At 28.1% G+C, this 21,494-nt stretch overlaps 2 protein-coding genes across 3 annotated transcripts; one reads left to right on the top strand and one right to left on the bottom strand.

Moving 5' to 3' along the window:
• The first annotated feature begins 9,919 nt into the window (after positions 1–9,919).
• Positions 9,920–15,265, top strand: LOC101508700 (rab GTPase-activating protein 22-like). Of its 2 annotated transcripts, none has more exons than XM_004487539.4 (11): positions 9,920–10,176; positions 11,048–11,143; positions 11,635–11,738; positions 12,243–12,511; positions 12,714–12,836; positions 12,980–13,068; positions 13,307–13,412; positions 13,624–13,721; positions 14,041–14,301; positions 14,712–14,795; positions 14,942–15,265. In XM_004487539.4, the coding sequence occupies exons 1-11, from the start codon at positions 10,087–10,089 to the stop codon at positions 14,954–14,956; spliced, it is 1,335 nt and encodes a 444-aa protein (XP_004487596.1). In that variant the 5' UTR covers positions 9,920–10,086; the 3' UTR covers positions 14,957–15,265. The 2 variants fall into 2 exon arrangements, 1 of the variants encoding a protein (XP_004487596.1); XR_189331.4 differs by having other exon boundaries at positions 9,936–10,176; positions 14,731–14,795; positions 14,942–15,016.
• A 963-nt stretch (positions 15,266–16,228) lies between these two features.
• On the bottom strand, positions 16,229–19,047 carry LOC101509338 (COBRA-like protein 10). Its single transcript, XM_012717075.3, is given in 3 exon segments — positions 16,229–16,598; positions 16,600–17,623; positions 18,323–19,047. Coding segments are annotated over 3 exon segments (1,971 nt in total). The 5' UTR covers positions 18,900–19,047.
• Between the last annotated feature and the right edge of the window lie 2,447 nt (positions 19,048–21,494).

Below are 21,494 nucleotides of genomic sequence, written 5' to 3'. Positions count from 1 at the left end.
CAAAATATAGACTTCATATTTTGTATCAATTCAGTATTTAATAAACTAATAAAATATAATAAGTTAATAATAAATATTTTCGTATTTTGTATCTTTAATTATAAATTTTATTTCAAATATAAGTAGAGTTTAAAATCAGTAAGATATGATAATAACAACCATTTACTTTTTTACTCTTATATAATATATAAAATTTAGAAAATAAAAGAATTTGATATTAAATTTTTAAAAAAATATTAATAATTGATTTTAAAAAATATATGTATGATTTTATCACAAGGGTAGTTTTTCATTTTATATAATTTAGTAAATTAATATTTAAATTTTTAAAATTAAAAAAAAATTAAATAAATATAATTTTTTTACCAAGGTAGTTTTTTCAATTACATAGTATATATAATTTACATCCACTTCTTTTTATAAAGGTGTAAATTAACAACCTACACCTTTTCATTTTGACAACAAAAAATAAATCAATTCTTGAAGGATAGTTTTGTAAGTTTAATTTTGTTTATTAATGTTTAAAAGAGGCTAAGGTTGTTAATCTACATCTAGGTGCAAATTAACAACACACACATATTTTTATTTGAACAAAGAAAATCTTATTTACTATTTTAAATAAGTAAAATTAAAGGATAATTTTTTATAAATTTTATTTTACATGATAAGAAAAGAAACTAAATTAAAAGATATATAAATTACATTTTTACCTCTCGTTGATATAATTTTCTAAACAGATAGTTGGATTTTTTTGTCTAAAATAAAAAAGAGCATATTGCTATTTTACGTCGACTAAAAAATAAGTTCGCATAAATTAGCAAAATATATATCATTTGTTTGTTTAACTTATTTAATAAATGAAATAGAATTATTTTATTATTTATAATTCTTTTTTAAATTTTAAATTATTTATTTAATATTATCTGATGAATTTAAGAAAAAAGTATTTTATTACTTTTTTAACTCTTTTATTATATTTTATTAATTTATAATATTTAAATATGTAATGATAATTTGCATCACACTGCTTATAAATTGTGTTATTAATGATAAAATTGAGAATTTTAGGGAATTTAAAATGGTAAGAAATTCAATAGCTTCAATTAAACTTATTCACTTTTTTTGTCTAGATTGGCAAGTTCAAAAATAATTAGAGTTGCATAATATATTTTGTCTTCTCAAACTAACTAATAAAAATGCAGGTTATGATAATTGCTTCAATGGTTAACCATTTTAAAGAAAAATAGGGAAAAGAAAAAGTATTTTAGTTAAAATGATACTACTAATCAATTTATTCCGTTTTTAAGAGAATTTGAAATATATTCTGTGATTTGTGGTACTTCATCTTATAAGTCATCCTAAAGAAAGATGGGCCTGTTCTTTTTTAAAGCATGTTTAATATATACCGTGTTTGATTTAAATAGGGAGAGAAGAATGAAGAAACATGAAAAGATTTTTAATTAAATAATAGCTTAATAATTAATGTCTTGCACGAGATTTATATATTTCTATATGTTTATTTTATTAGAAAATTATATATATATATATATATATATATATAAAAATTAAAATATTTTTATGTCTAGAATTTCAGTGTATTTAATATTGATTCTTACAAAGGAGGGCAGAAGGCCCAAAGAACAAAAAAAAAAAATTAAGGAATTAATGTACATTTTTAAGTATACAAACTCTGTAAAATATTATTAAATCAGAGTTGCATAAACTCGCTAGGAGGGAACTTCAAAACAACAATGTTCTAAGAAATAAATAAGTTAAGGTTAAACCTAATTAGCAAGGGCATCTATTGCTTTTGCGTCAAGTGTGAGTAAATTGAATGTGTTAATTTTCTAAAGAAATGTTTGGATATGTCGAATCACATGAGGGGCATGCCCTTTGAAATTACAATTGATTGTGATCATCTTAATAAACACCTTGAGTTGTTTTCCACATTCAGGTGAGATGAACCCTCTTCATGATAAGTCTCAGATACATACTCTACAATTCAGCATGCAAGATATGATCACAAGCTTCCATCTTTTGTCTAAAACCCTAATCCATTTATCATCTGATCTAAGTTATAAAGAAAACCGCTGACACGTCCGTGTCTCTCTCTTTTTTTTTAAAATAATAATAATAATAATAATAATAATAATAATAATAATAATTAATTAATTAATAATAAAATAAAACAAACCCAACTCCACTCACTTTTCCCCCACTTTCTTGCCATCCCACTTTTCCCTCTTCTTCTCTCCCGGCAACCCCACTCCCACTCCCCCATTTTCATTTTTGTTTCTTTTCTTTTCTTCTTCTTTCTCTCACTTAAAGCCACAATAAACTCATGGAAAGGATATACATTCCCTAAGCAAGCTTCTTCATATTTTCCCACACTACGCCAAAAATGACATTTTATAGCGCGTCTTTTATAACGCTTATTAAATACAAGCGTTGTTGTATGATATTTTAAAAATAATGGAGGATACAACAGCGCTTTTTTGACAAGCGCTGTAAAAGACTTTGATTTCACATAATTAAAGGACCTATTAGAGCGCTTTTCGGAAAAACGTTGTAAAAAGGTTTTTTAAAAAAAATAAGGAGGTCTTTTACAGCGCTTTTGGACAAGCGCTTTAAAAAGTCTGGAAAAAAACGCTGTTATAGACTTTCAAAAAATAAAATAAGGAGGTCTTTTACAGCGCTCTTTAAAAAAGCGTTGTAATAGGCTTTTAAAAAATAAAATAAGGAGGTCTTTTATAGCGCTTTTTTAAAAAGCGTTGTAATAGGCTTTTAAAAGTAAAATAAGGAGGTCTTTTACAGCGCTCTTTAAAAAAAACGATGTAATAAGCTTTTAAAAAATAAAATAAGAAGGTCTTTTACAGCGCTCTTTAAAAAAAGCGCTGTAATAAACTTTTAAAAAATAAAATAAAGAGGTCTTTTACAGCGCTCTTTAAAAAAGCGTTGTAATAGGCTTTTAAAAGTAAAATAAGGAGGTCTTTTATAGCGCTTTTTTAAAAAGCGCTGTAATAAGCTTTTAAAAGTAAAATAAGGAGGTCTTTTATAGCGCTTTTTTAAAAAGCGCTGTAATAAGCTTTTAAAAGTAAAATAAGGAGGTCTTTTATAGCGCTTTTTTAAAAAGCGCTGTAATAAGCTTTTAAAAGTAAAATAAGGAGGTCTTTTATAGCGCTTTTTTAAAAAGCGCTGTAATAAGCTTTTAAAAAATAAAATATAACAGTAAATCGCTTCAGTTTCCTCTTTATTACATAAACTTCATTACACTTCAGTGTCCTTCTCCTCCTCATTATCCTTCTCATTGCGAACCATAATGTCCCTACGAACCATATTGTTTATGAACTCTACGTATTTCTTCGCACTCTTCAGGTATTGTATTCATTTATTCATTTATTTCTTATATATATATATAATGTGTCTGTTAATGCTAATAATCACATTTATTTGATAGTGTTTTACAAGTTTTCCGAGCTCAAATGGGTGCTACAGTGTCGAAGCAAAAATCAAATAAATCACATGGATTCCAATAAAGGTTTGAAATGTATGGCTTTAAAATTTCATTAACAATCAATCCACAAATATTTATTGACTTATATGTTTTATTTTATAGTGCTATCGTCAAACTAACAACATAGACTGCGGATACTGTATATTACGATTTATGAAGGAGATTGTTGTTATAATCCCAAAAATAGATCTAATTGAAATAAAGGAATGCATATTACAGCGCTTTTTTTAAAAAGCGCCGTAAAACTAATACAACAAGCAGCGCGTTTTTAGAAGAGATTTACAACGCTTTTTTTTTTTTTAATTTTAAAGAGCGCTGTTGTATCTTTTTACAACGCTGGATACTACAGCGCTTAATTTTTTGAAAAAGCGCTATAAATGGCTTAAAAAAAACGTTGTAAAATACCATTTTTCGCGTAGTGCCAAGTTCTTGGGTATAATTTTTGAGTTAGGGTTTGTCCTCTAAAGAATGAGAAGAATACCCATCTCTTGAGAGTTGTTTATTGAGACTCAATGAGGTAAATGCATAACTCCAATGCTAGTATGAATATATAGAAAAATGTAGTTTTGAGTAAAAACCTTATTTTATGCTTAGAGTAGATTTAAATGATTTTTTAGGGTTTCCTAGAGTTAGTTAAACTTTAGAATAATTTTTCTAAAGTCTTGGAAATATTTTTTATACTCAGATTTGTTAGCTGAGATCCTACCGGCTACTCTGAGAGTTGTTGGAGAGCAAATTTAGACGATTCTACATAGAAGTGAGTTGACGACGACCATCGTCATATATTTTTTATATAATGCTATTATTATTATTATTATTATTCTTATTATTATTATTATTATTATTATTATTATTATTATTATTATTATTATTATTATTATTATTATTATTATTATTATTTTACTTGTTTTCTATATTAAAGTATTTATTGAAAAATTTGGGAAACACAACATTTGAAATTTATCTCGATTTTGTCAATTATTTAATTTAATGGTCGTTGTTATATAATATGATATTAGTTTGATTTACGTATAAGTTAAAGTATTTAAATATTAAATTGTTAGGCGATTGAATATATTTTCCATGAATTACGATGAAGTGATTTTAAATACGTGTTTTGAGAAATCGTTGTTATAATTATTAAATCGTTAATTGCGTTAGGTGCACCTAGTTACCTCGTTTTGATTAGGGAGAGTTACCCATTAGATGGAGCCGCCTCTATGAGAAATGTCATCTGTAGGAGGAGAGAGTTATCAACGAGATGTAACTTCCCTAATTGATACGTGATTATGCGTTGCGGGATTGAGATGAGAGAACTATCCGTTAGATGGAGCCACCCCTAAGGGAAATGTCACTCTTAGGAGGAAAGGGCTATCAATAAGATGAAGCCGCCTCTTGGTTCTAAAAAAATTGTATTTTTACTTATTTGATTTTTATGATGATTTTAATGTTGTTCATTTGGATTTCGCTTCGTTATTAACTGAATTCTTAAAATTTATATCTGAACGGTTAAGTTATAAGTTTAACGACTTGATATGTGTATATTTTAAATTTAGAATTTTTTAGATTTTTAAGTAATATTGTTTAACATAACGGCCGCCCAATTGTAAAGCAGTTATTCGTGCCTTTTTGTATTTCCCTTCTAATTGATGGTGATTGTTGGTTCCTCACTAAGTCTTTGTGACTTACCCCTTTATGTTGCTTATTTTTTTCAGATTCGCAGACAATTGAGTAGAAATCTATTATTTGATTCAAGTCTCGACTATATTTCTTTTTGGTAGGCCTATTTGATCGAGGACTATTTTTTTGTAAAATATGTCGAGTCTAATGTAATTTGCAGCTATTTTGGAGTCTAGAATTTTTTTTTTGAAGTGTATTAAACAATTAGATTATGTTCTTTGAATTGTAACTGAATTGAAAATTTAACAGGGATTTTATAAATTTGGGAATGTTGAAGTCACAGGGGATACTCTGTCGAAATTTCGGGAAAAAGTATATATATTTTTTGAAATGGTTAGAGAACGATTTAGTTGTTTAATTGTTAATGGTTAGAGTATGGTTAGATTATGTTATTTGATAGGCTTGTCAGGCTGAGAGTATAGCTTGTGCTCCGGTCACGACATTTAAATTTCAGGTCGTGACAACCGCAATATCTTATAATGTCACCATACTCCTTACATGCCCTATCACAATTAAATTTCATATTAAATGATATACTATTAGGGTTTATTTAAATAATTTTAAAACACATTATATTAGTATAATAAATTTAAAATATTTGAAATGAACTAAATATTTATGAATAAAATTTCAATGTATTTTATATATACTTTCAAATCATGTATTTTTAAATTAATTTTTTTTAATAAATTATTTGCTCCTCTATAAAGCCATAGCTGTCAAAAATCAATATTGAATATCAATTTGGTTGGATAATCCTAAAAAAAAATATTAGTTATGACATGACATTTGATTAAGAAATGTTTATTAATATATGTAAGGCAACAACTTTAATAAACTCCCTATCTTGCCATATCTTACCTTAATTAGCTAACATGACAACAACAGCATTAACTATCTCTAAGGAACAGCCCATAAAAAAAAAATAGAGTTATGACATGTCATTTTATTAAGAAAGTTTAATTAATATATGAAAGTTAGACAAGATTAACGTATTAAAATTAATCTATTATAATAGTTAAATAACAATAACATATTAAAATTAATATTATGAAAAACAACAATTAACAAATATTAATTATTTTAAAAACATGTGAAATTAAAAAAAAAAAAGATTTTATTAAAGTAACAAGTATTATTAAAAAAATCAACAAAAAATAGATCAATACAACATCTATCACTAATAATAAAATTGACTAAGTTACATCCGCGGTCCCTTAACTTAATTTCAAGTAACGTTTTAGTTATTTATCTTTTTTTTTCTTCTCGAGTTGGTCATTTATGTTAACTTTAAGTGACAATTTGATATTTTATGTTTTAAAATTTCAACAATGTTATCTTTTTTTATACAAAAATTCAAAAAAATTATCAAAATTTTCAACCAAAATCCATAAAATTAATAATCATCTTCAATATAATGCACATTTTTTATCAAATCCATAACTCAAATATTCAAATACACTCATATTTTCATCTCCAACAACATCAAATAAAGAATGAAAAAATGAGTTTATTCCAAGATTTAAGTTATGAATTTGATTAAATTTGTATTTTATTGAAGATGATAATGAATTTTATGGGTTTTGTTTTAAAATTTTGATGATTTTTTTGAATTTTTGTAAAAAAAAGGACAACATTGTTGACATTTTAAAACATAAAATATCAAATTGTTACTTAAAATTAAAATAAAGGACCAACTCGAGAAAAAAATATAAAAGACTAAAATGTTACCTGAAATTAAGTTAAAGAACGTAATTTAACCTAATAAAATTATATTATTATTATTATTAGAAAAATATGTATGTAGTTGGACCCGATTTAGTTGAAAACAAAATATTCAAAATTCCATCCACATAATTTTCACAAAAGAAAAAAACATTCAATAAGAATCATGTGGTTGAATTTTTTTTTGATTTGATTTATAATTTTTATTTAAATCAATTTAAATATAGACACCGCTGAATTGCTCTCAACCTATTCTACCTACTTGTTTTCAACATGAACCCTACAATCTACTTCTTTCAAGTATGACATAATATGACACCCACCACTAGCCGCATTGGGAGGGTCGAGATTAATTCACATGCGATATCTAAGTCATTGGTTAACTCATACCCCCTACCAGATAGTAAGGTGACATTTTTATAAAAAAAACATAATTTTTATTTAATAAAAAGATTTTTTATTTTAATACTTTTAAAATTAAAAATATATTTTTTTTAAAATTTAATATTATCTCAACACTATTAAATTAGTTAAAAAAAATATATTATATGATATCAATTATATTTATTTTAATGATGTCAAGTTAAAATTTAGAAAATTCGTTTTAGATCTCATATTAAAATTCGCTTGAAATCTCGTATTAAAATTAGCTTCAGACATTCACATGTGTTGGATCAGTTCTATTAACTGATTAATACTAATTTGTTAAATTTATGTCTTGCTTTAGGCTTTAATTTAGAATTTCATAATTGTATGTGAATTTATAATAATATTTACTATCTATTTTACATACATAAAATAACATAAAAAGATGGGAAGACCAAATGAGGGATAAGGGCAAGTTTTGGATGAATTTTGTAAGGTATTGGTGGGAATTAGTTGATGAGAAAACTTATTTGATAATCTAACTTTAAAACAATTTTTTATTAGATAATTAAAAATATTGAAAAAATGAGAAGTAAAACAACATTTACTTGTTTTGCTTTTCTAATTTAATAAAGTATAATATTAAAAATAGTTTTACAAAATAATTTTTAAAAACAAGTAATCCAAATAAAATTTTTAGTTTTTAAATTTAAAAATAAAATAAAATAGAGTTTTTAGGACTAGAATGAAACCCTTAATCTTTATATTTTGTTTGGTTGATAGAGTAAAGATGGAGAAAATGAAAAGAAGATAAAAAATATAAAAAATAAAATGACTATTTATTAGTTTGGTATAAGAGAAAATAAAAAGAAAAATTATATGAAATAACTATGTGAGTTTATAAAATGACAAATATACATAAGGAAAAATTAGATATGATAACAAAATACAAATAAATTAAAATTACCATAAATAAAAAATTATAAAATATAAAAAATAAATAAAGAGAATATATATATATATATATATATATATATATTTCATAACAATTAAAGAAAATGTTTCAATTTAATAAACTATAAATATTATACTCCATTCAAAATCAAATATAAAAAAAATGATAGCTAAAAAATTGATGTATCTAATTAAAAATTTAGTTCGAATATATCAATTTTTTAATAATTCTTTATATATATATATATATATATATTTCATTTTAGAATATTACTTTTATTCTATTTGTAATTTCTAATTTTTCACTAATTGAAATGAAATACTTATTTTTATTTTTCTAATCATATCTATATTTTGTTTAAAATAGTTATATCATTTTATAAATAAACATATATATTTTTTATTTTCATTTAGAGTTTAAATTTATATACTAAAAATACAAAATATTTTAGATTATCATTATATAAAAATTGATATTTTTGACACGTAAACTTAAAATATTTTAATTGAATAAAAAAATAAAAAAAACCTACCCTAGATGGGCAATAACTCAATATTAACCATTATCATCGTTGTCTCACACTTATGCTCTTGAATCTCTCCTACCACACCCTACCTTTCCCTTTCTGTCTTTGTTGTTTATCATATTGCGTCAAAAATTATTTTATTGTGCAACAAATTTTAAAACAAATGCAAATAGTTTATCATAATGGTCATGTTATATCTCCCAAATTAATTTGCAAAAATCCCTATTTGTTTTTTAAAGAATCATTTAATTTTTGTCTAAAAACAAATCATCCAACTTTTGATGTGCTTTTCATTAAATAAAAACCATTATTGTTTATAGTTTTTTAATTTTAATTCCATGGAAGTATATTAAGATGGTGTAAAAAAATGGATTATTGTAATTTGATCTTGTAAATGCATATAAATTAAATTGTTTCTTTAATTTTTTCTAAAATTTTAAACTCTTTTTCTATATTAAACTATTAAATTTTAAACTCTTTTTCTAAACTATTAAACTCTTTGTCTCTTTATTTAATTTTCTCAAAAACAAAATATTACTTTATATTTTCATAGTTTAAATCGAATCTCATACTTTTTCTCGAAGTCTAAAACATTTCTTCAATCAAAAAATTTTAAAAAATTTGTATGTATCTTCTTTACAAATTAAGATTATTTCACAATAAATATCTTTAAATAAATAAAAAATTAATTTTCAAACAAAATTTAATGTTCAGATCTTTACCTAATCTTGAAATCTTAATGCTTTAATAATTATCGAATATACTATTTTATGATTATTTTAATAAAAATATAACAATGAAAATTATTATATTATTTATATTTAGTTAAATAAATACACATTGACAACTTATTTTCACCTTTATCCATCCAACAAAATCATATTTAATGGTTAATTAATATATTGGAGTTGGTCAGACGTTCTCGAAAATTAATATTCAAATAATGTTGAAGGAAGAATTTATATTTAATATTGACATATCTTGAATATAATTACTTAAATGAAACTAATAACTAAATATTATTATGGAAAAAAAAATTATTTTTAACTAATAACTAAATATTGAGTCAAAGAAACTAATAATAATTAAATGTTAAAAAATATGTTTTTCAGTTTTCCCTTTATGGTTGTTCAGTGCATAGGTTTATGAAGCTGGGACCCATTCTCTTGAGTTGACAAGTTTTTGTTTCTGGGTCTGCTTCATCTTTTCAAAGGGCTCATTTTTCTTGGTACCTTCTTCATACCAAAAATCCTTCCTTTTTCATTCCTTAGTGTTTTTTTTTTTGTCTTTTCTTCCTGTAAGCTCTTTCAGTTGCTTGAGATGTGGAGAGATCAAGGAGTTTCAGCTGATTCTTTCTATGAAATTCGACCTGATTGCACCGATGTTCCCATTACTCGATTTAAGATCAAGGTTTATTTTTTTACTCCCAGATTTTTTTTTTGAAGTAATGTGTATCTTTAGTTATAGGTGAATAGGAATAGTATTGGATTGATGGAAATTGTTGAATTTTTATGAGCAATGTATGTAATTTAATTTAAATATGAAGTTTTGTGAATGCATTTGTTCATTTGAAAATGTCAAAGTTTTTCTTTTTTTAATTTTTTTAAATGTTTATGCTGATAACTGATAGTAACTTTTGTTTATTTTGAGGGATAGCTTGTGATTTCAGATAATTGATACATGAGGGTGAATTTGTTATATATCTTTTGGGATAGTGCCCCTCTTTTTCTTGTTATGAATTTCAAATTCAGTAATATTGAGTATAAATGTTAATGGATGAAATTTGATTCATGGACAGTAATTTATTGTACAAAGATATTATATCATAGATTCAAAGTTGAATTTAGATCTTATAACGATATGAATGTGTCTATTGTTGTGGAGAGAATCCTGATTCTTATGCTAGTTGCATGAATTACTGGCACTTAGGAGTTAAATCATCAAATTTAACACTTCTATTTAGCAGTTTTGGTATTAAAGAATGCAGCATACGGTCTGGTTATTAATTGGTTGATTGCTTAATTAGATAAAGTTAGATCTTTCAGAATTAGATCTGAATATACTATTGGTAATTTACCTTGGATTACAATAACAAATCCCAAATGATTAACTGTCCTTGTTGGGTTTTCATCTTATGAATCATTAAATGACATAATTCAATTCGACGATTTTACACCGTAACACAAAATCAGTTCCATTCAGATGACAACTTGTACATTTATTTGGATTTTCAATCTCATTATGTTCTTTATTTTTAACTTCTTGTTATTACATGGCTCAGGCTGGTAAAACACTAAGTCCAAGAAAATGGCATGCTGCATTTACTCCAGAAGGGTATCTGGATATAGGCAAGACTCTGAGACGAATCTACCGAGGGGTATTTGCTCTTATATAGTTAAAATACTAGTTCATTATGTTTGAGGAAATAAGGAAATGATATGTTGATATTTAGTGTGTCTCCCTTTTTTATGTGTTCAATAGTGAATCCTAACCTTGTGCAGTGTTGTCAAATAGCTGCAATAGTGCTATAGTGTAGTGGAATTTGAAAAAATCACTGTTGTTCCGTGATACACGATTTAGTACAAAGTGTTTTTAAATAGTGGCACTATAGCACTATAGCGTAGCAGAACTTGAGCAAACTGCTATTTTATGAGATCCACAATTGACAACACTAGCTTGGTGGATAAACCTGTCTGATCTCTAGCTATGCAAGTGCTACGATGATCATATTGTTGGTTTTCATACACCTGAATTATTGAGGATTATGTTTTTTTTTTTTTTTTTTTGTGTACAAGTGTAGAAAGACAATAAATTTTCTGTATATGTGGCTTTCGGTTGGTGCTTAATTTATTAAAAATTTCAAACTAGGGAATCCATCCATCAATAAGGGGAGAAGTTTGGGAATTTCTACTTGGTTGCTACGATCCCAAGAGTACATTTGAGGAAAGAGATCGGATAAGACAACGCCGAAGGTAATCAGTTTTGAGTTTCATAATTGTTTCATAAGAATCTTCTTTTTTTCATCTGTATTGTTGTCATATATTATAACATGTGTAGCATTGACACTTCATATTGAAAGTGTGTTCAGTGTCTAACATCGCACATGTAGTTACATACATTCAATTTATTCTATTGTTCAAATTATTATCGGTGTCAAAGTGTCCTTGTCAATGTTGTGTATAGTGTTCATGTTTGTGTCAATGCTTCATAGATCATAACATCCTAGAGCGTTTTATAATTTTTATGGTGTTGCACTTGTCTTTTGCATAGGCCTTCCTTTTAAATAAAACAGCAATGTATATAATATGACAATATGTAATCACAGGCTCGATATGCCTAAAAAAATAGCAAGAACTGCATCCGCATCCTTTATATAAGGATAATACATAATACTGTGCAACTTATTACCGCTGTTTCTGAGTTCTATATCTAAGAGATCATTACTTGAATTTCACTTTTTACGATTATGTCATCAGGCTGCAATATGCTACATGGAAAGAAGAATGTTGCCAATTGTTTCCTCTTGTCGGAAGTGGTAGATTTATCACATCACCTGTAATTACTGAAGATGGCGAGCCAATTCAAGATCCAATGATTCTGCCACAAACAAATCCAGAAAAGGGATTGGCTGCACTTCCTCAAGATAACAATAATAATATGTCTTCAAGTATAGATTCTGCAAATAATTTAGAAAACATGACAGACAAGAAAGTAATCCAGTGGATGTTAACTCTCCATCAAATAGGTTTGTGAATTTTTTGTTGTGCATTGTCTATTATATTTCTTCTATTTTAAGTTATTTAATTTTCCGGCATGTATAGTCTAAGTTTTAGAGGAACCTACCTCACAATTATTTTCTTCGTAAATCCATTATGCCTGAAATGCATTGTTGTACAATTGAAATTTGATTTGTAAATGACCCTTTTCTTGCTCATAACACATTTCAGGTCTTGATGTGGTTCGCACTGATAGGACATTGGTTTTTTATGAGAAGCAAGAAAACTTGTCGAAACTATGGGATATTCTTGCTGTTTATGCTTGGATAGATAAAGAAGTCGGGTATGCTCAAGGTGTGTTTTTAGTTGACTAATCCATTTAATGTTACATTCTCTTTTTGAGATATACCAGTACTATATTTGGAGAAATTCTGAGAAATTTCACCATTTAAAATTTCTCTAAGCTTCCAGTCTTAACAATTGACAATTCTGAACAGGAATGAGTGATCTATGCTCCCCAATGATAATACTTCTTGACAATGAAGCAGACGCATTTTGGTGCTTTGAGCGTCTGATGCGCAGACTTGTAAACATCTTATCTCTATGCTCACTTTTATCTTTGTTTCTTTTTGGCTTATTGAAAAGATGGAAAAAAAAAGTAAAGAATTCAAGTGTTCGGTTATGAGATTTTCCATCTTGCACAGGGTTTTAGAGGATTAAGTACTGCGATTATGCCTTGTGGCTGAATGATAGAAATTTTATTAATAATATTTAGACATTCATCCTTTTCTCAATTTCTTATTTTTTGTGTTGAATTTTTCAAGCGAGGAAATTTCAGATGCACTGGTCGCTCTGTTGGGGTGGAGGCTCAACTAAGTAATTTGGCTTCAATTACTCAAGTAATTGATCCAAAACTTCATAAACATATAGGTATTAAACCGCATATGTGCTTTTGAATTTATTTATGGTCAAATATGGAATAGAATTTTCTAACCCTAGTTGGGTGGTTTTATGTGATCGTTGTTTTAATATATATAATTTATGACCAGTTTTATTGCCATTGAAAGTTGTTGAATAAAATCCCTGTTATGTTTAAGAAATGGAAAGTAACAATGTGCTGTCTTATAATTTTGGAGCACAGAACATATCGGTGGAGGCGACTATGTGTTTGCTTTTCGGATGCTAATGGTTCTGTTTCGTCGAGAATTTTCCTTTTGTGATTCATTGTACCTATGGGAGGTGCGTTTAGCTTCTTTTGTTCATTTTTTATATATTCTATTTTTTGTTTTGCCATCCCTTGTTATTGTTTCAGATTGTTTACATTATTTTCTATTATAAGTTATTGGATCAAATAATTATTGCTATATTTATAGTATCTTAAATTATGCGATTGTTTTAGGTAGTTCACTTCATGTTAATATGGATTATGTATGCATGGTGTGAGTGTGTGTGATGATTTTTTTCCCACAAAACGGTTTATGAGATAACTATACCTCAAATTTTCTGAGAATCTTTGTAAATTGATGATCGATAAATAATAGTTTGAAATTTTTAACAGATGATGTGGTCTCTAGAATATGATCCTTACTTGTTCTTGATGTATGAAGAATCTCAATCGGCTTCTGGAAAAGCTGAGGGATTCAAAGGAAAAGCAAAGTCGATACAACAATGTGGAAAATATGAGAGAGAAAATCTGAAAAATGGAGCGAAGAATGCTGAACCTCCTCTCCCTATGTCTGTCTTCCTTGTTGCTAGTGTGTTGAAAGATAAAAGTACAAAACTACTCCATGAAGCGCGAGGCTTGGATGATGTTGTCAAGGTTAGTCATGTGACATCTTTGGATGAGTGGCAAGTTCGACAAAATCATGGTGACACTGTGATTTTGTTGAAACTCCTAAGTATATAGTTTCTGCCAAAATCATGGCGGTTCATAGTGATTCTGCTAATCTCATTGCGAACCAAATGTGCACTAAGTGTAAGTTGCACTGAATTATATGTAGCAATCATTGATACAAAAGAATGAAATATTTTATTTTCCTTATTTGGTGAACTTAACTATTATAAAATTCAGTGCTACTTCACTTATTTCATAATGACATTTGTGCTTAAAACATGCCTTTTTTTTATTTTTAAATTGCTATATTCTTGTTACAAATTTTCCTATGCTTTTTACGTATCCATTAACTTGTTCCTATGCTCCTCTGATCTCTCTCATACAATTTTACTCAGATATTGAATGATACAACAGGAAATTTAGATGCCAAAAAGGCTTGTACTGGGGCTATGAAGCTTCACAAAAAATATTGGAGAAAGGTAATGTGTTGTTCTCTACAACTTTTCCACCCTAACATATTTTCATGTCTATATTATTATTTTTACTCTAATGTATAGTTATTAAACACTTGTGATCCTCCTTTTTTATGTCCTAAATATACAAGTAAATATATTAATTGCTGCAGGCCAAGAAAGCCTAGCACCAAACATATCCTATGATATATTTTTTTCTTCCATTTGGGATGATTAAATGATGTGATGCTTCTTGCATGCTGTCCAATGTTATTCCTTGGGAGACAATAATGGAGTCCATCAAATTTGGATTGTGGTTTGCTGAATTGAGTAAAGGATCCAAGTTTCTGACCATTAAATTTCCTGTTGTATGTGAAATTAATTTCATTTTTTCTTCTTCTTATTCTTGTGTATGAAAATAGAATGCTGTACAACCATTGTACTTTGTAACATATTTGTATTGTATTACAAAAGGGGAAACACAAATTGTTTGTTAATAGTCTGTTATCACCGATTGTACTAAAGATAGTTCCCATAATGTTGTTGATGGTGATCAACAAAGTCCTCTTTCTATTAATAAAAACACACTTTAATATTAAATTTAATCTATGATCTGAATAGATGTGATGTGATGACTATGGTTGAAACAGATTTAGTACTCTAAAATAAGTAATTCATTTTAGAAAATAAAATAAGTAATTTGAACTATTCATGAACGAAAACATTGGATGGACATTCTATGCACATGCAGAACAACTCATTGATGTATGTCTATGAATGAATAGCCTAGTGATTTCGATTTTGTTAAAAAGACAACGTAGGAGTTATATGTAAGAGGTTTAGGGTTTAGTCTTTGTTAATAACTTTTTCCCCTCCCCTAATATATATACTAACTACTAATATTTATCTATAAAAACAAAATTTATTGATCTATGAATTAGATTATTTATCCATGATTTTTCATACACAGTTGAAATTATTTTTTATATTTGATATTTATATAAACTTTTGAAACAAAAGTAAGAAATCTAATAAATCAAGGAAAAGAAAATCCTAAGATTGAACCTCTAGGTAGCATTAGTCCCCTCCATCCCAAATTTTTTTGAATTAAAATCATATGATCTACTAATCTATGAGAAGATTTTATTGACAGTTCGAAGAAAAAAAAAAAAAAAAAAAGAAGAAGCTATCAACTTGAACTAATAATTCATACACAAAAAGGCCATCTAATTTGTAAATATGAACTAGTTATGTACTGAACTTTATAAGTTCCACACAATCTTGTATGAGATCATATATACTGTTATGTACTTTTACACAAACACATGCTGCATCACTCATCATCTGGTCTTATCCATTGTTACCAATCTTCCCCCTTTTGTATAGGCACACAACACCATCTTTGATGAGACTCAAAATGTAGTTCCATGTTTAGACAAATCGATAACATCAACAATGATTCAGAAAAAGCGATCTGTCATGAGGAAGAATGTCATAAAAGCAGTGAAAATGACTGCAATCACACTGATAGAAGATTTATGTCCTGAGCTTTGAGTAGGTCTATGTGGAGGAATTGAACATTCCATTCCATTGAAGAACACCTTAGTAGGAAAAGCGTCGCGCACCACGTTGAAGTCTCTCATGTGTTTCTTATGAAAAGAAATTACAGATTGTTGTTTCCCCGGCACCCTTGGATCGTTAACATGAGTTCCATTAGTCTCTCCAGATAAGAAATTTAAACCCTTCATTCCTTGAAAGAAAATAGTTTTGATACCGGGAATTCTCGTCCCGTTAAACGAATAAACATCTTGAAAATCTTCGAAAGACCTTGAACAAATCTTCAAAAGCAAAATCTTCCCAATTGAAAATGGTAATTCTAGCCGTCCATCCTTCCTTATGATCAGAACTAACGTGCCAGTTAATACTAACAGGACAATTATCTCCACAAGGCAACTTGTTAGGAACTTTCATATGTTTGAGTTTTGCCCAAGCGTGTGCTTTCAAAGTTCGATTGACAAAAGGTACAAGAAGAGCTTCAGGCGGAAGAAGTAAAGGTGAAGCATTAGCATTACATTTCCTTGTGTCATCACAACCACAAGCACATGTGTTACAAGGGATAGCAGATTCATTGTAGAAAGCTGAGAATGAAATGCAGCAACGATTCTGTTGCGGCTTTGGTTTGGTAATGTTGCAACTTATTTGCCAACTAGCAACAGCTGTTGAAATTGCTTTAAGTCCACTTGGATCAGGAAATTGTTGTGAATCAACCCTAATTGGTGGTCCACAAGTGTATTTAGGGTTAATAACACCATCAATGTGCCATTTCATTGGTGGTGTAAGTGCTGTTCTGTTATCATCGGGTGGCATTTTGAAAACTTGTAACTGAAAAAGTGATCTAGCTCTGTTCTTATCCATAATAGGTGGTAAAACAGTACCATTCTTACAACACCAAGGTAATTTACCAACTTTTTCATCTTCTGCTCTTTCAACTGGAAGATCAGAGAGAATAGGCCTTTTTTGACAATTTGCAACTTGTGAGAAATCTAAGTCACCATAGTATTTACCTGCAGGACCATATAAACATTCAGAAGGGTCTTTTATGCGAGCGTAAGCGCCTTTTAACGAGTATATGAATTCGCCTCGTTGCCATTCCCATGTTAAGTTCCAATGATCAAGGCGACCTAATGGATGATTGTTGTCTATGGTTATTTGTGCATAGTAGTTGGTTTGGAAGGCTTGAAGCACGTCGTAAGCTATGGTTAGATCCCCATAGCGACGAGGAAGGAACTTTGTTTTCTTGTCTATTTTGGCTTTTGCTTTTGGGTCTTTTCTGCAGCATACAAACATTCTTGAGCCTGCATGAAAATTCACATGATCAATTAACAAAATCTCATTCTCTTAAATATTATAAAACTTCATATTTCTATAGACAAAAATTGTTCCTAATAACACATCAAACGCAATATTGGACTTGGATTATCGCAAGCTACTCCACAATAGTTGAATTAATCTAACAGCTGAAAAGAAATGCGGGGAGGATCCAAGCACCATCATATTTATCCAATCAAACTTAATTAGTTCAGTATCATGTTTTTTTTTTTTTGTCAAATGTGCTCAGTAATTTAGACATTAGTCCCATTTTTTAACTATCAAATTCAACTAAAGTAATTTATATGCTCTATTTAAAGGGATAGGCTTAGACTGGTCTCGAGTTCTACCTCATGATAGAATAATTTAACTTCAAACTTTACTTGTCTCTCTCAACCGATACATTAGCTCTAAACCTATGTTTTAAAAATCAAAACGGACATCAAGTCGACTACACCATATGATTATGATTCAACTTTTTTAAATGTCTAAACCAAGACGAAACCATGATTAAATCGTTTAAATTTTAGATAGTATTGGTTCATGATTCAACTGATTAAACTATCTAAGTTATTTTTTAAAACATTTGTTGAAAAACCTTTCTCCCAAAATAATAGGGTTGGAAATTAAAATGAGAAATGCATGCATGCATGCATGAAGAGATAAGAAATATATTAATAAAATACCTTTACTACTAGGTTGGGGACATTTAAAACCATCATTAACAAGTTTAATAGTCTTAGGCATAGGTGTAGCATTAGCACCAAGGCCAAATTGAGTCCCACTCATCTGAACCCTAACAGCCATTTGATTAAAATCACCCGCTGTTTCTATCGCCGTCTTCAAGTCCGCCATAGGGTTCCCGGAAAGTGTAGTCCCATTCCCTACCTCCGCCGGAAAATCCTCCGAATCGATCGGAACAGCGCCATCGGCCGAGACAAGAATCTCTCTATGCTGAAACCCAATAAACATCTTCCAACCTTTCAATTCCTCGTCTCCAACGTTCATTAACGATGCTTCAGCTTTAAATGCCCATGCTTGTTTCGACATGTTTTTCACGTGCGGATATTCCTTCTCCCTTCCTGTCAAACTGTACGTTAGAAATATTCCATCGCAATTGTCGAGTTCCGTCGCATGTGGTGGCGGCGGAGACGTTGTCGGGTCTGGAAATGTGCTATCTTGTCCCTGGCATATTATTTCCAAACCCGACAAAACAAATAACAACAACAATAAGGAAGTCTTTGCTTCCTTGAAAATTCTCATGTCGTTACAAACAACAATCACTATTATTTTTTTATTTATTTTCCTTTTCTTTTTTGTATGAAAGAGAAAGAGAGAAAGAAGAGTTTTTGTGTGTTTTATGTTTTTGTTTTATTGGTGTGAAGAGAAAGGTGATGATAAGAATATTGCGGCCGCGGTAAGACGCCGCGGCTGGAAGGAGGGAAACTTAGAGGAGAAAGGAAGGTAAATGTTGTGAATTATTTATATGATGGAGAGGGAAAATTGGAAGAGAAGGTCAAGCTGAAAGTTATATTTCGCTAGTTTTAGCGATATTTTTGGAGGGACAGGTAAAAGGTTGTCCTATATTTGGAAAAGGAAAGGAATTATTAAGGAGCTTGTGTTTGTAAGGTTGTTTCTTTGTATTAATAACTTTGTTAGTTGTTGAAACAAAGAAGGAACAAAAAGAAAGTTAGTAATAAACTATTTTCACTTTCATGGTTAACTTAATTGTTGATATGTGAACTTCCATACTAAATTATGGTGGTGATATTTAGTTAGTTTAAACCGTTAACTATACTCTTATCGAGAAATAAGGTGACATCAATTAATACTTTGTTTCTTGTAAAAAAAAAAACTAATAATTTGTTTATATAAATTAATTAATTAAACTAAACTTAGTAAGTTAGTTGTTTCAATGAGGAATAAAATAAGGTTTCGATTTTTTTTTTAATATACAAAAAACGGTTTGGTTTATAATATATCGATCGAAATCTTAGTGTAGTGTCTCTCCAAATTGGTCCATAAAGTATTTAAATATACTAAAGCTCTTTGAACTATTTAGTACTTATGATAATAATACGTTTGAGTGTCCATCAAAAGTCCTAAACTATGAAAATACATCATCATAATCCATAATGAATCATAAACAAAAATTTAGTTCTTCCAACATTCAAAAAGCTATTGTTAAATGCCCTAATTCAGTTACTGGTTTACTGGACTGAGTCAAGGTACTCCCTTTGTCATATTTAATTTGTCGTTTTTTATTGTGATATATTTAATTTTCGTTTCAAAATTAAATACAACATTAACTATTCTTTAGAAGACAATGCCCTTGACTATTTATTGCACAAAAAGAAAACTTGGTAGAATAACACAATAAGTAGTTAATGATATTCTTGTTAAAAAAGACAAATAATTCAATCAAAAGAATCAAAATTTATCGCTCGTCTAGGAACTTATAAATAACCTTAAAATTAGCAAAACACATATCCGTTCACACGCGTTTTGAATAATTGATAATATTGTTTGTGTACCAAAGTTACATTCCATTTCTTTTTTGTTATCAATGAGAACGTGTACCATATAACAGTTATTTTGAAATGTAATGAGACTTAATACATTAAATTAGGGCGAAGTGTATCTGAATGTAAAAGTATTATTTTATTATTATTATTATTATTATTATTATTATTATTATTATTATTATTATTATTATTATTATTATTATTATTATTATTATTATTATTATTATTATTATTATTATTTGACTTTATTTTAGGGTTCAAAGGCAACCTAGGTCTCTCCTATTTTCTATTATTTTGATTTTCTTTTCTTTCTTTCAGCTTTTCTTCATCAATCAAATAAAATGTAAAGAAGATATGAACTAAGTTGTCCTGATTTAATTTTCTTAAAGAATAAAAATCATCTTTATTTTTTCTCGATCATAGACTAAATTGAATCTTATTGTTTTTTTCAGAGATTAAAATGATTTTTTTTAAATTAACTATATTTTAATGGTTAGTTTTTAAAAATAGTTAAATAAGTTTTTTTATCTCTATAAATATATCATATTTTGTTTTTAAAAACAAATATAACACACATAAGTTGATGTAAAAGCCGAGACCAAAATTATTGACAAAAAAAATTTGAACGACCATTGTTTTAAAAAAAAAGTTTAGAATAACTAATATAAAATATAATACTATTTATTGTGGCTAAAAATTATTTAATCCAAAAATGATTAATTTTTATGTGTAATTATGATACATATTGGCACATCCCCTTTGTTTCTTTTATGTGAATATCCTCTTTATCCGCAAAAATGGAAAAGATAAACAAAAGAGGAAAAAATCATAGTTGTGCATAGATAGAAACACAAAACGTAAGAAAAAGAATAATCGAGCTTTTGATTACTTTCCCGAGTAAATGTGAGCTTAGATTTGGAAGAGAGACGAAACAATTGAGCAAAAAAAAGGTAAACAAAAAATACTTTATTAGTTTCAGACGAAAAAAAATAAGCGTGAACGAAGTTTAAAATTGGAGAAAGAAGTTAAAAATTTGCCCACGTGTGGTGGTGTTGATCGTCACATTCAATGATGTCTACAAGAAGGTAGAGGAAGAAAATTGAGTTTGGTTGTCCTGTATATCTCCTGAAAAGTGAGTGACGAAAAGTGAGATTTTTTTTAGAGTGTTGAGAAATATGTAATTCAAATTAGTTAGTTAGGGCTTAAAAACTATAAAAGGCAATGTATATGTAAGTAAATTTAGTAAGACAAATACAAAAAGTTTTGATTCTCATCTTTCTGGTCTTGCATTGTTACAATGTGAATTTAAGTTTTCAATTTCTTTCGTAATTTG

Source organism: Cicer arietinum, chromosome 1 (assembly GCF_000331145.2).
Source record: "Cicer arietinum cultivar CDC Frontier isolate Library 1 chromosome 1, Cicar.CDCFrontier_v2.0, whole genome shotgun sequence".
Classification (NCBI taxonomy): Eukaryota; Viridiplantae; Streptophyta; class Magnoliopsida; order Fabales; family Fabaceae; genus Cicer; species Cicer arietinum.
This window is presented reverse-complemented; position numbering and strand designations above follow the sequence as displayed.